This window comes from Talpa europaea, assembly GCF_964194135.1.
Source record: "Talpa europaea genome assembly, chromosome: 5".
Lineage (NCBI taxonomy): Eukaryota > Metazoa > Chordata > Mammalia > Eulipotyphla > Talpidae > Talpa > Talpa europaea.
In genome coordinates this window covers 32,273,840-32,287,268 of record NC_140071.1, presented here as the reverse complement: position 1 = coordinate 32,287,268, position 13,429 = coordinate 32,273,840, and the positions used below count along the sequence as shown (strand labels likewise).

The 13,429-nt window shown below is 36.9% G+C and overlaps 1 protein-coding gene across 1 annotated transcript in view; it reads left to right on the top strand.

Moving 5' to 3' along the window:
- Positions 1-13,429, top strand: part of LNPEP (leucyl and cystinyl aminopeptidase) — a gene marked incomplete at its 3' end in the record, with an annotated part of 85,618 nt that overhangs the window by 60,883 nt on the left and 11,306 nt on the right. The window contains exons 12-13 of the mRNA XM_084232869.1: positions 6,703-6,886; positions 8,273-8,429. Coding sequence (XP_084088995.1) covers positions 6,703-6,886; positions 8,273-8,429 — 341 coding nt within the window. The remainder of the gene's footprint in view (positions 1-6,702; positions 6,887-8,272; positions 8,430-13,429) is intronic.

Below are 13,429 nucleotides of genomic sequence, written 5' to 3'. Positions count from 1 at the left end.
CATTCCCTCAGCTATAGAACACAGATAGTAATTATACTTGCTTTATAAAGTTATGATGAGGATTAATTTAGTTGTATGAAGTACTAGAACAATGCTTGACACATTTTATATACTATTTAAATGTTAGCTATTATTACTATTATTTTGAAAAATCAATCTTTATGATACATCCATATTACTTAATATACATCCCTATGACTTAAATTCAGAAAGTGGAGAATGAATCTTATCACCCTAACACTACTCTCATAAATATTTCTTTCTAGTAATTTTTCTAAATTTTTTTTTCTTAGTTGAAATCATTGTGTATTTGTGATTTTTTTTTATGTTGCCTTTTTTAAAATCATATATAGTAATTGACTTAATCTTTCCTTACTGTTGGACAATTGACTTATCATTTGTCTCTAATAAAATAGTGTGTCAGTAAAAATTTGGTGTCTTAAATATCTTTAAATAGGACTGCTCCTCAGAGATGAAGACTGTTACCCTTTGTGATTTTTTTTAAAGATTTATTTATTTATTTATCCATTCATTTTTATTTATTTATTTATTTATTTTTAAAAGACTGATTGATTATTTGTTTATTTATTTATTTATTTATTTATTTATTTATTTATGCAAGCACTGGGTCCAGTCAGATGCGCGGGACGGTGAGAAAATTCACCAGAGCCAGAGGGGGGAACAGAACAGGCAGACTGATGAAATACACTGCTGAGGGGAGCAGCAGGCAAGGCAGGAGAGGCCTGCACACCATGTGGGACTCTCGCGGGTGGCCAGGGATTGAACCGGCATTGCAGAGGCTGCGAGCAGCGTCGCAGCCCAGCACTCAACCGCTGTGCCACCAGGAGAGGTCCACCTTTTGTTATTTAATATTTGTGACTAAGTTGCCCTTCTGTTGTGTGGTAACAATTGCTAATGAGATTGCCAATAGAAATACATGTTCCTACCACATACCTCATACCAATTACTTTGCAGTTTAATTGGAGTGGAATGTTAATCTTATTTAAAATCCTAAGAATGGTTGATGATGTCATATCTTAATGTATCTTTAATATAGCTGGAGGTATAAGGAAGTGCTACCTTTGATGAATACAAAGCTCCATACTATAAATGGGCTGAAATAATCCCTTCTTCCTGTTTGAGAGGGACCTATTGCTCTGTACCTCCACTGCACAGAAATTTTTTCAACAACATTCTATACTGCCTCTTGTCTTTAGTTTGCATTTGTTGTTTCTTCTTCTGGAAGAACACTCTTGCCTCCCCACTTTTGATTGACTGCCTTTTATTCTTCAGATCCAGAAAGCCTTCCTTCATCCCAAAACAGATTAGATTCCCTCCTTACGTATCTTAATAGCATTCTCTGCTTTTCTACTTTTAACATACTAAAGGGACTGTTTCACTTATATCCTCATATTAGATATACCATCAGTGAATTTAGAGAAGGCATATGTATAATTTCTGTAACCTTAGCACTCAGTAAGCACACAAAAGTGATTGAATAAATTTTTGTCTGTAATGAAGTGAATTTCCAATCTCACTATAAAAAGTTCTAGGAAAAGAGAATTCAAAATGAATTATGTTTCCCTTCATTTGAAATATTCTTAAAATGGGGATATACAAAGTGTATAGAAAATAATTGGTTTTATTTAGAGCTGTAATAGGGCTCTAATATGATGAAAGTGACGTGTTACTTCCTCTACTCAACTATTTTATCTCCCTTGCTGCTGCTGCTGCTGCTGCTACTGCTGCCTTTCTAATCCCTGCTAATTCATATTTTGAGAGTTCACATTGAAAGTGTTCTGTTCTTACAAAAAATTCTGACCCTGACAACAACTGGGTCTTATTATTTCCTTATGCTTCAGTGAGAATCATTTTCTTATTTTAATTCCTTTTTCATTTTTTCAGTTCTCAAAATATAGCAGAAATGCTGACTGCAGGCTTATTTCATGCTGTAAATTTAGCATAGTGTGTTATCTTGGTGATTTGTTAAATCTTATAGTGTATTTCCATATGTTCTAATCCCAGGGTTCCTAGGTTAAGCCATTAGTTCGATCAAATATAGGAGCTATATTTGCTCATTGTCACTTTTCCCCACATATGTGAATTTTGAAAATTCATAGTATTTTTGCATAATAAAAGGGACCATTTTTCTAAGCTACATACTGAGGAAATTATATTAAAAGTATTTTCCTCTTCCTTCTTCTCTTCTCCCCTCCTCTCCTCTCCTTCTAATACTCCCTGCCCATCCACATCTTAAACCTAAGCTCTTTAACCATAGGAAAATTTTAAATATAACTTGAAACATTCATGTTTCTAAAAAGATATCACTGTGCCAAAAGTATTTCTTTGAAACTAAAGGAGAGGGCATTGAATTGCAAGGCAATTGGTAAAAAGGAGAAAGACCATATAATTAAGATATTTGTCATGTGCTATTCTCTGCTCTTGCCTTCCCCCCTCTAATAAAATAAAGGAGAAGAAAAGGGATATTAGAGAAAGGAATGCTTTTGGACCAGAGGGGATGCAATTCAACTGTATGTATTTTGCCAACCCTCCAGAGCAAACTACACAGGAAATTTTGTAACTTTGTTGGGGTTAAAAAAAAACATGTTTTTTGTTTCTGCTGATAGTTTCTGTGTTTTAATGTTTCTTTACAAAACAGTAGTTAATTTTCAAAACTCATTGAGAAATGGTTTTTTAAAGTCATTATTAGATTACTTCATCTGGGTTTCTGCCATGTAAGATTGCAGTCACTCATTCTTTTTTACAACTCAATGGACTGTGGAAATTTTGAATTGTTAATCTGTTAATGATTATAAGAAATTAAAAACATATGAGGGTAGCCTCATCCACATTTGAGCAACATGCAAGATGTAGTTTACCTCTCTTTTATGCAAAGCCGTTGTTTTTTGATACCTGTGGTTTTAAGGTCCTCCAGTCGGGATCATTCAGAAGACCTGAAAGAAACGAGTATGTTGATTCTCTAAATGATAGATAATTCTCCTCTCTATGTTGGCTGCACTGCCCCCTTACTGTCATCAGATGATAGTAATAATTTCAAGTAAACTCCCACCCAGCTGCACTCCTTTTCTCTGCCATCTGGACTTAGCTAGATTTACAACCTGACAAGTTGCTTATCAGCCAAGTTACTCTGTATTTCAATATTGTCTATATCCATTGAGTGGAAAATTGCCTTACTTAGCATTTCTTGTTATTTGGCATTTGATTTTCTTTGGTCCTTCTTCCCATGGCCCTTTCTTGATCAAAGCCCTGTTTAAAGACCTGGAGAGGGCCCTCATCTCCCTCCCTCCCCCCACCCCATGGCTCAGTGGGTTGAAAGCAGTGTTGTGAAGCTGTCCGAAGCTTCTGCAGCACGGGTTCAATTCCCAGCCGGCCAGGGAGATTCCCACAAGGCACAACAGACCTCTCCTGTTGTGCCCGCTGCTCCCCTCAGCAGTCTATTTTGGTCATCTGCCTGTTCTGCTCCTCACTCTGTCTCTGGTGAATCCTCTCACCCTCCCGCGCCTCTGGCCTGTACTCCAGCTCTTGTATAAAAATAAATAAATCTTTTAAAAAAAAGGGGTGGGGGCCTCCCCGGTGGTGCGCTGGGCTGCGAAGTTGCCCGCAGCCTCTGCAGCGCTGGTTCAATCCCCGGCCACCAGAGGAGGGTCCCACATGGCGCGTAAACCTCTCTGCCGCCTGCTGCTCCCCTCAGCAGTGTATTTTGGTCCATCTGCCTCTGTTCCCCAATCTGGCTATGGTGAATTCTCTCACCCTCCAGTGCTTCTGACTGGACCCAGTGCTTGTACAAATAAATTAATTAATTAAAAAAAAAAAAAAAGACTTGGAGAGCGTTGCATCTTTTGCGTTAGCTAGTGATAAAGTTAATTTAATTAGTGACTGGTTTGTTTAAAATGACTCCATCTTGAACAGCTATTGTTGCCATCACAATACTTAAAACTATATCCTGCTCTAGGAAAAGAAATAAACCCTATTAAAATAATTTATCTTTCCCATCTGCTGCTATATCAGCAGATGAAAAGTCTGATTAGCTGATATTTTTATTAAGACATGTTCAGAATGTCTTTTTCATCTTAGTCTTTTGCAATTTCACCTTTTTTCATCTTTCATTTTTTGCTTATTCACCTTTTGTAGTTTCGGTAGATTTGGAGTAACCAGGGTATTAAAAGAATCTGATACACTTAATTAAATTTATGCTTCTAAAGTTGACAAACCCTAAAATTTCAGGCACTAACAGATTTAAAGCTGTTTCTAAAGCATCTTACCTGGGAAAACCATGACTACAGAATTATAATAATAAAATTTTAAAACTGGGCCTCCCCCATGGCACAGCGGTTGAGCACTGGGTTGCGAAGCTGCCCGCGGCCTCTGCAGCGCGGGTTCGATCCCCGGCTGCTCCCCGGCACCGGAGGAGGGTCCCACATGGTGCGCAGACCTCTCCTGCCACCCGCTGCTCCCCTCAGCAGTGTACTTCGGTCCTTCTGCCTGCTCTGCTCCCTGCTCTGGCTCTGGTGAATTCTCTCACCCTCCCGTGCTTCTGACTGCACCCAGTGCATGTATAAACAAAACAAACAAACAAATAAATAAATAAAACATGCCTCTATAAAAAAAAAAAATTTAAAAAAAAATTTTACAACTGCCTGATGTATCCAACTAGGCGATCAGTAACTATCCTGTGGTAGGTCTTGAAATGGAATATTATGGAGAGCGAACACTATGTATGAAGACAGTGCAAAGTGGTGGTGGGGGGGGGTTTGAAATCTGATAGGTGAAAAAAGCAAAATAAATACGAATGTATGGAGAACCACTGTATGAAATACCACATCAGTAAAAAGGTGTATAGGAAAAGTGTTGGCAGGAAATGTACCCATAATGCTAATTGAATTTAGATTGTTTTTCTTATCTCTAGTCTTCTTTCACTTACAATTTTTAAAAATGAGTATTCTTCACTTTATAATGGGGAAAAAACTTACATCATTAATATCTGCAAACCTTATTTAGATGATTTCAAACCATTTACCATAACGTAGTTATTTTTTTCCTCTATTCATTAACTCTTCACCTATATTAGTACTGCTAGGAACTTTGTTCTAGGGACTGCGGTTTTAGCAGTGAACAAAATCATAAGCATGTGGCATTTATGTTTTTTTTTTTTTTTATAAATTTTATTGTTATATTCCCCATATAATTGCAGCCCCCCATTCTGACCCCAATCCCTCCCCTCCCGCCCCCGCCCCCCTAAAAGTGTCTCTGGTTCATAGTTTTTTGTTGATTTTGATTTTCACTTTCTTATAGTTATTCATTTTCCTGGTCCCTTATTTAAGTTCTAGATTCCTGCTATGAGTGAGACCATCCGGTATTTTTCTTTTTCTTTTTGGCTTATTTCGCTGAGCATGATCCCTTCCATTAAGGTGCTTGGAAACATTCCTTTAACTGTTTGATTAAAGTCATGTTATATTAAACTCATGTCCTTATTGCCAACTTAGAGGACATTTCTTGATTAGTAATATTAAAATTTTTTTAAATTTCTACATATATTTTATAGTCAGCTTTTGACATAATGTATTTCTATGGTTATGTACTTTGTAGCGCCATACTAATTCTACAACAATTGAAATCATTCTGTGTACATTTTAATAATTCTCTTAGCATTTATATTTGTAGTGGTAAGAGCCCAAAATGTACTTTTATTATTCTATTTCTTTTCTTTTTTCTTTTTTTAAAGATTTATTTATTTATGTAAACAAGAACTGGGGTACAGGCCAGAGGTGTAGAGGATGAGAGGATTCACCAGAAACAGAGTAGGGAACAGAACAGGCAGACTGACTGAAATACACTGCTGAGGGGAGCAGCGGGTGAATTGGGAGAGGTCTGCTGTGCCATGTGGGTATATCCCTGATTGAGCTTGTGCTGCAGTGGCTGCAGATCGCTTAATAGGTTGCGTCTTAACCCTGTGTGCCACTAGGGAGACCCTCTATTTGTTTCTTATGCCTAAAGAGACCTTAATCCTTCCCTAATGTTTATTTTGTTAGCCTTGAATTATGTGACTTTCTAAATGAGAATTATGTGACTTTCTAAATGACTTTTTCTTTTGTAACATAACAAAAGAGATATGAATGGAACACACTTTATATAGTTCTCGCGTTACCTTTCCAAGCTGCTTCACCCTACGCACACTTGCCTTTTCTCCCTGCTTCTCTCCTCTAGCCACAGTGAACTTGGGAGCCAACTTAGTGGACCCACACCATGTATATTTTCTCTTTGGACCTTGAATAATTAGGGTTCTTCTTCACCTGGCTAACACCAATATTCCTGAAGTCACCTTAGATGTCATTCCTTTATAGGAATCTCCTCTAACTTCCCCTAGGGGATAAAGCTTTTCTTCTATGTGCATCCACAGAATGGAATAATTTTCTTTTTTCATCAGTAACATTTACATGATATTGGAATGTGTACATATTGAGATATGTAACCATGGTTGCCTGGTTACATTAAGCTGTAAGGTCCACGAAGGAAGAGATATGTCTTTTGTTCACCATTATATAAATAATTGATATTTAATGATTAGATGCAAATAGACTAGATTAAATAGAATGTTTAATTATAAAAATGGAACATTAATTTTGAAACAAAGTGTAATTTAATTTTTTTTCTCTCCTGCTCTCATATTTTGGTCTGTATTAGGTGTCATCAATCTTACAGAAGAAGTGCAGTGGATCAAAGTCAATATACACATGAGTGGTTATTATATTGTACACTATGCAGATGATGACTGGGAAGCACTAATCAAACAGTTGAATGTAAATCCTCATGTCCTGAGTGACAAAGACCGAGCCAACCTCATCAACAACATCTTTGAACTTGCAGGGTAGAGTATGCTTGGTTTGGGTTTAAAACACATTTTTAAAAAGTATGGCTAAGGAAAAGAACTTTTAAAAGAAGTTCAAAAGAATTACATATATTGCTTGCTAGGTACAGTTCATTTTGGAGGACTGGGAAAAGATAAAACATCTTCTTTGTCTTCAGGTACTTTATAGTCCTACAAACATACTGAGTAATTAATGGCAAAATTTTAGGTTCTCTCTCAAGACCAAATACCAACAAGCAGGAAATACATACTTTGATGAATAAATTGATGTAAGAGTTCAGGCTTTGTTTTATTTCATGAGAGAATTCTTTTCAAGTAGTGGTCTGAGCATTAAACTTAGTGATTATACAAGTCAGGTTTCAGGAACATCTCAAATAGTTGGAGCCCCCTTGTTTGTGTACTGCTGGCCTCCCTAATTACCCTGTGCATTACAGAACCCTAAAGCCAAGAATGGTAGTGACCATGAGAGCAGATATTCTCTGAATAGGAAGATTACCACTTTAGATTGTTAATGGGCCTAGATACACAAGGAACAGTCAAAAGTGTTTCTTCTGAGGGCCTCCCCGGTGGCGCAGCAGTTGAGCGCTGGGTTGCGAAGCTGCCCGCAGCCTCTGCAGCGCTGGTTCTATTCCCGGCTGCTCCCCGGCCACCGAAGGAGGGTCCCACATGGCGCGCAGACCTCTCCCTGCCGCCCGCTGCTCCCTTCAGCAGTGTGCTTCGGTCCTTCTGCCTGCTCTGCTCCCCGCTCTGGCTCTGGTGAATTCTCTCGCCCTCCCACACTTTTGACTGTACCCAGTGCTTGTATAAATAAAATAAAAAATAAAAATAAATCTTTAAAAAAAAAAAAAGTGTTTTTTCTGACTGCTCTTGGCCTTCCTATTTTGGTTCATTTTTTTTATGAAATGACATTATATCATTATTATGACTTTTATAAAATGGTTACTTTTTAAAGTGGACTCACCTCAGTGTCACAGTAGACCTTGCCTTAACAAGTTTAACACTTTCTAATATAAACCACAAATAAAATCTTTTCTGTTTCAAATCCTCTTTATGCCACCTGCTGTCACTTGGTAAATATAAGTTATAATAAATAAAATAGTACTCTATCATTACTCACCTAAGATTGTAATATGTGTCCTGAGTCAATAGCAATTTATATGTGACGTGGAATTAAAACTGAGATATTATTTGTTTTTTTTCTGAAATGTGTCTGTAGCCTTGGGTTACACATATGAACTTGTTATGTCTAACTTTACAGAATGCCACTATGTAAGCTTAAATTTGAGATCTTGAATACTCGTCATCTAGCTATAAAGTTTCTTTCTCAGCATGCATAGAGTTTCTCTGTCTCAGCATACATATTTTCTCTGTTCTTTTACCCTCCAGCCTAGGCAAGGTACCTCTTCGGAGAGCCTTTGATTTGATTGATTATCTTGGAAAAGAGAACTGTACTGCACCCATCACTGAAGCCCTGTTCCAAACAGGCCTCATCTATAACCTCCTTGAAAAACTGGGACACATGGATCTGACTTCAAGATTGGTGGTAAGTCTATGTTTTTGCCAACTTACTTTTGTGCTTGTCTTTGAGAGTCACAGTTCCATTGGATAGTAATAGACTGAAAAAGCAGCCAGTAAGTTCTATTTTCTTCACCTTCATAGTTGAGAAATTTTTACTTTGCCATTGCTTACCATAAAGAATTGATAAAGGCTAAGCATAACATGATCTTTTTGTATATCAAAATATAGACTCCATGATATACAAAAAGACAATTTCTCTGTTCAAATCATGGCTTATTTTTATATAATAAATGCTTGAAATAGACTTTTTTCTAAAGTACTGCTCCCTATTAATGTTCTAGTGATCATTATAAAAATGACAGTTATATTTGTGTTGAGAATATTCTTTTTTAGGAGTGCCTTTTTTTTTTTTATTAATGTCTGTTGTGTGCATGATGATACTAGTGAATGTTTGTTCACAGAGTACTTAACGAGAGTTAGCACTAGAGGTTGTTTTGCCTTTCATAAAACCAATAACCTGATCTTATTTAGACACATTCAGTCGTATTGAATTGATAACTGAGTCTGTAAGGCTTGGAGGAAGTAAGGAATTCCTTGTTTCATCTAAATCTCTGAATTAGTATATTCTGACATCAGAGTTTGCTTTATAAATTAGTTAGGTATTTCAGAGACCTAGTCAAAGGCAGCTAGGAAAAGGAAGAAAGTATTGAATCAGGAATTAGAATAAGTCATTTAGGGTTTTGGTGTGCTCCTTGATAAAAAGGAAGAGCTTAGATTACATTTTTTCCTTTTTTGATCAGGAGATACATTAATTTGGTAGATAGTGCACAAAATTTTTCTAAACTACATTTCTTCTGTTCTTTTGCTCCAGTCTTTTGAGTGTTTCAACCCACCAATGATTTATTTAGTTTATATTTTATTCAGGCAACATTGGTTTACAGTGCTGTATATGAATTACAGGTAAAGGGTCACACCCTTCAAGTGTATGTGTTGTTTTGTTTTTTTTTTTTTTTTTAAAAGATTTATTTATTTATTTATGCCTATAAAAACTGGGGTAAAAGCCAGAAGTGCAGGGGGTGAGAGGATTCACGAGAGACAGAGTGGGGAACAGAACAGGCAAACTGACTGAAATACACTGCTGAAGGGAACAGTGGGCAAGACAGGAGAGGTCTGCTGTGCCATGCAGGTAGCCCCCCGGGCCAGGGATCCAACTCGTGCTGCAGAGACTGCGGATAGCTTCACATTGCAGTGCTTAACCCCTTTTGCCACCAGGGAGGCTGTCAAGTGTATGTTAACACATCACACCCACCACCAACATAACCACCATAATGATTGTTCCTCTCCCCCACTCTCCTCTTCCTTCTCCCCCTGTAGCCACAGTTCTACAGATTTCTGGGGCTTGTTGGTTTGGTTTTGTCTGTCCTTTGTTTTTATTCTTTATATTCCACATATAAGTGACACCATCTGGTATTTGTCTTTCTCCATCTGACTTATTTCACTTAGCATTATCCCCTCCAGTTTCATCCATATTAATGCTGATGGCAAATACTTGTCTTTTTTAATAGCTGAGTTATGTATATACACCACATTCCCTAACCCATTCATCTGTCTTTGGCACTTAGGTTGTTTCTATAACTTGGCTATTGTAAATAATGCTATAATGAACATAGGAGTGCATACACCTCCTTGAATTAGTGATTTTGCATTCTTTGAATTACTGGTTTATATGGTCTATTCATTTTTAATATTTTGAGAAATATTCATACTATTTTACATAGGGGCTAAACCGGTCTATATTCCCACCAACTGGGTATGAAGATTCCCTTTTCTCTAAATGCTCCCCCAAATTTGTTGTTTCTGGCCTTTTTCATCTGGACCATTCTTACAGGTGTGAGGTGGTATCTCTTTGTAATTTTTGATTTGCACTTCCTTAATGATTAGTGTTGATAAGTATTTTTTCAGGTGCCTGTTTGCTGTTTGTCTTCTTTGATGAATTTCCTAGTTAGCTCTTCTGCCCATATTTTGATTGGTTTCTTTTGTTTCCTCTTGGTCGAATTGTATCAGTTCTTTTTACATCTTAGATATCAGCCTCTGGTCAGATGTAGGGAGTGCAAACATTTTCTCCCATGCAGTGGGGTATCTTTTTGTGTTAGTGATAGATAGTTTATTTAGCTGTGCAGAAACTTTCGAGTTTGATATAGTGTTTACCTATCCTCTGTGGTTTCCAGTCTTTCAGCTGTGTCTTTTGAGTTAATTGTTATGTGTGGTGTGATCATGGTCTAGCTTCATTCTTTCCCATGTGGCTGTCCAGCTTTCCCAACACCATTTTTTCCATTTAAGTTTTTCTTCATGGCAATTTTGAATATTGTATCTGATAGGAAGAAAAGATCATTCATGTCTTTGTGATTGGATTTTGGAGATTTATTCTCTCTTTGAGTTAAAATATCCCCTTGAGAACTCAAGGTGCTATGTATTGTATTTTTCAGTCTCCCCATTTTGTAGCTTTCTGGGTTGCCAATTTCTTCAAGTTTCCTGAGGTTGCAGAGCTTCCACTTTTTCAGCAGGTGGCACTGTATGTCAGAAAAAACTGATCTGCAGCTGCTGATTCCAGAATAGGGTAGGCCTTGAAGGAGTTCAGTCACTGTACTAGAGTGACTAGTATTTTTGGTACTGGTGGAAGACCTCCTCTCTGTGTTTCTAGACTTGTCTTTTTGAGGTATTGCTCTGTCATGCTTTGCAGGATCAGTTTGATTCCTAAATAGGTGGTAGAGGAAGACTGCCATTCTGTTCCCCGTCCTCTTCACTGGAGACCTGGCCCACCTGGAAATCCCAGCCCTGCTGCACATACCTGCTCAGTTAAGAAGGGTGTTCCTCCATACTGATCAGCATGCCCTGTCCCAGGGCCACTGGCCAAACAGGATCACAACTCTGAGATATTCATGGCACATTCCCAGCTTGGCTACAGTTTCTAGGCACCTGTCTTCATCCACTCAGTTGTATGGAGTTGAATTTCTTTAGTGTCCTTTCTATCACAGTCAGTGTTAGTTTCCATTCAAGAGGTGCTTAGTTTTCATCCCAAGTCACAGGGCCCTCTGAGTCCAGTACCACTCTGAACTATTTTCAGATTGTCCTCATGGCAGCAAAGACAGATACCTTCTCTGGTGCCATCTTTCTCCTCTCATTTTTTTTTTAACAACCTCCTTTCTGCCTCTCTTACTGTCCTACTGCTCATCCCCTGTGATAAGTTTTCTCATCTTGCACTATTGTCAGTAGGGGGCACATGGTGCTTAAAAGTACCCTCCCCCACAAATTTCTCATCTGTTCTGAGGAGAGCTGCCCCCATCCCTACCAGCAGGTGAGATGGTTATGGTAAGTAGATGGATTCTTAGGTTTCTTCTAATTGTTCGGATTTTTATAATTCTTCTATTTTATAAGACTTTCAACTACCATCCTTAACAGAAACCAGCACCTGAAATATACCTGGCTGGCCCATAGTGATACTCAGTAAAAGCTGAATGAATAAAGGTATGAAACACACCAGAAACAAGTGGATTTTAGTGCTTATTTTATTCTACATCCAGTGCTTACTGCTTAATGTAAATCACTTTGATTAATCCCACAAAATGCCAAATAGCTATTTCTAGTCTCATTAGATAAATGAGGGTACTTAATAACTTTACCAAAGTCACTTACCTAGTAAACTCTAAAGCTGTGATTCAAGCCCAGATAAGTTTCACTGCAATGCTGTCCTACTCGTTGTGTTATGTTGCTGTATTTAAAATTAATTTGTGTTCTAGCATTGTCATCTTTCACAAGATACCTTTTTGGTGGAAAGATCAAAGCTATTTTTTGTTATTTTTTAACTGGGATTTTATATTAAAACATTTCTTGTATGCGTAATTAAAAATAAAAATCTTTAAAAATAAAAAAGTTTGAAAGTATAAGCAATGTGTTTAAGATTTAAAATGACAGACCCACCGCTAGTTGTTCTCTTCAAAATGCAGTTTTGAACTTACTATTTAATATTTCCTGTATATCCAAAATGTTAATAAACTGTGTTATTGTTATTGTTGTTTTTAACATAGGTATGTGCATTTCCAACGAAGTAGGCAAATAACTTATCAGTCTCTTTAGGGCAAACTAACCTCACTTGCACATACTTCCAACTATTGGTATAGTAAAGAGATTGGCTGTTTGTTAGCAGTCAGCTACTGTAGATGGACATTTGGAATGTTTGCAGTTTGGAGCTATTACAAACAACATTGCTATGAATATTCTTACATGTGTCTATATGTCTGGTGAATATATTTTCTTTGTAACCTGTTTCTGGAAGTGAATTGCTGCATTATAACATACACATACTTAATGCTATACTAAACATTGTTTTTCAAAGTTGTACCAATTTCTACTCCATCCACAGTATATGACATCTGTAATTGTATTCTGGCTCTATATCCTTGCCAACATTGAGTATTAATTCTTGTTTATTCTTTTAGTCATTTGGATGAGTACATCATGGTATTACAATTTTTATTTTAATTTGCATTTCCCTAATGACTGATGAAAAGAAATTGCTTGGCATGTTTATTGACCATTGGATTTTTTTCTTTTGTGAATGTCCAAGTCTTTTACTTACTTTTCTGTTATATTGTCTGCCTTTTTCTTATGGATTTGTAAAGGTTTTTTTAAAAGTCTACATAGTAATACTTTGTTAATTATGTTAATTTGCAGATATCTTTTCCCAACTAGCTTGCATTTTCAGTCTCTTAATGATGTTAATTATTAGTGTAGATTCTTAATATTCATGCGTGAAATGCATCTAAGATATTCTCTTCTGAAAAGCTTATTATTTTACCATTACATTTAGATCTGTCCATATGGAATTGATTTTGTATATGGTATAAAGTAGATACAAAGATTCATTTTTTTTCAGTAAGGTTATTCAGTTGACCTGCCACCAGTACACTTCATTGCATATATATTTTTATTATAGAATTTCTGTAATTTTTGATAAATGATTTAGTG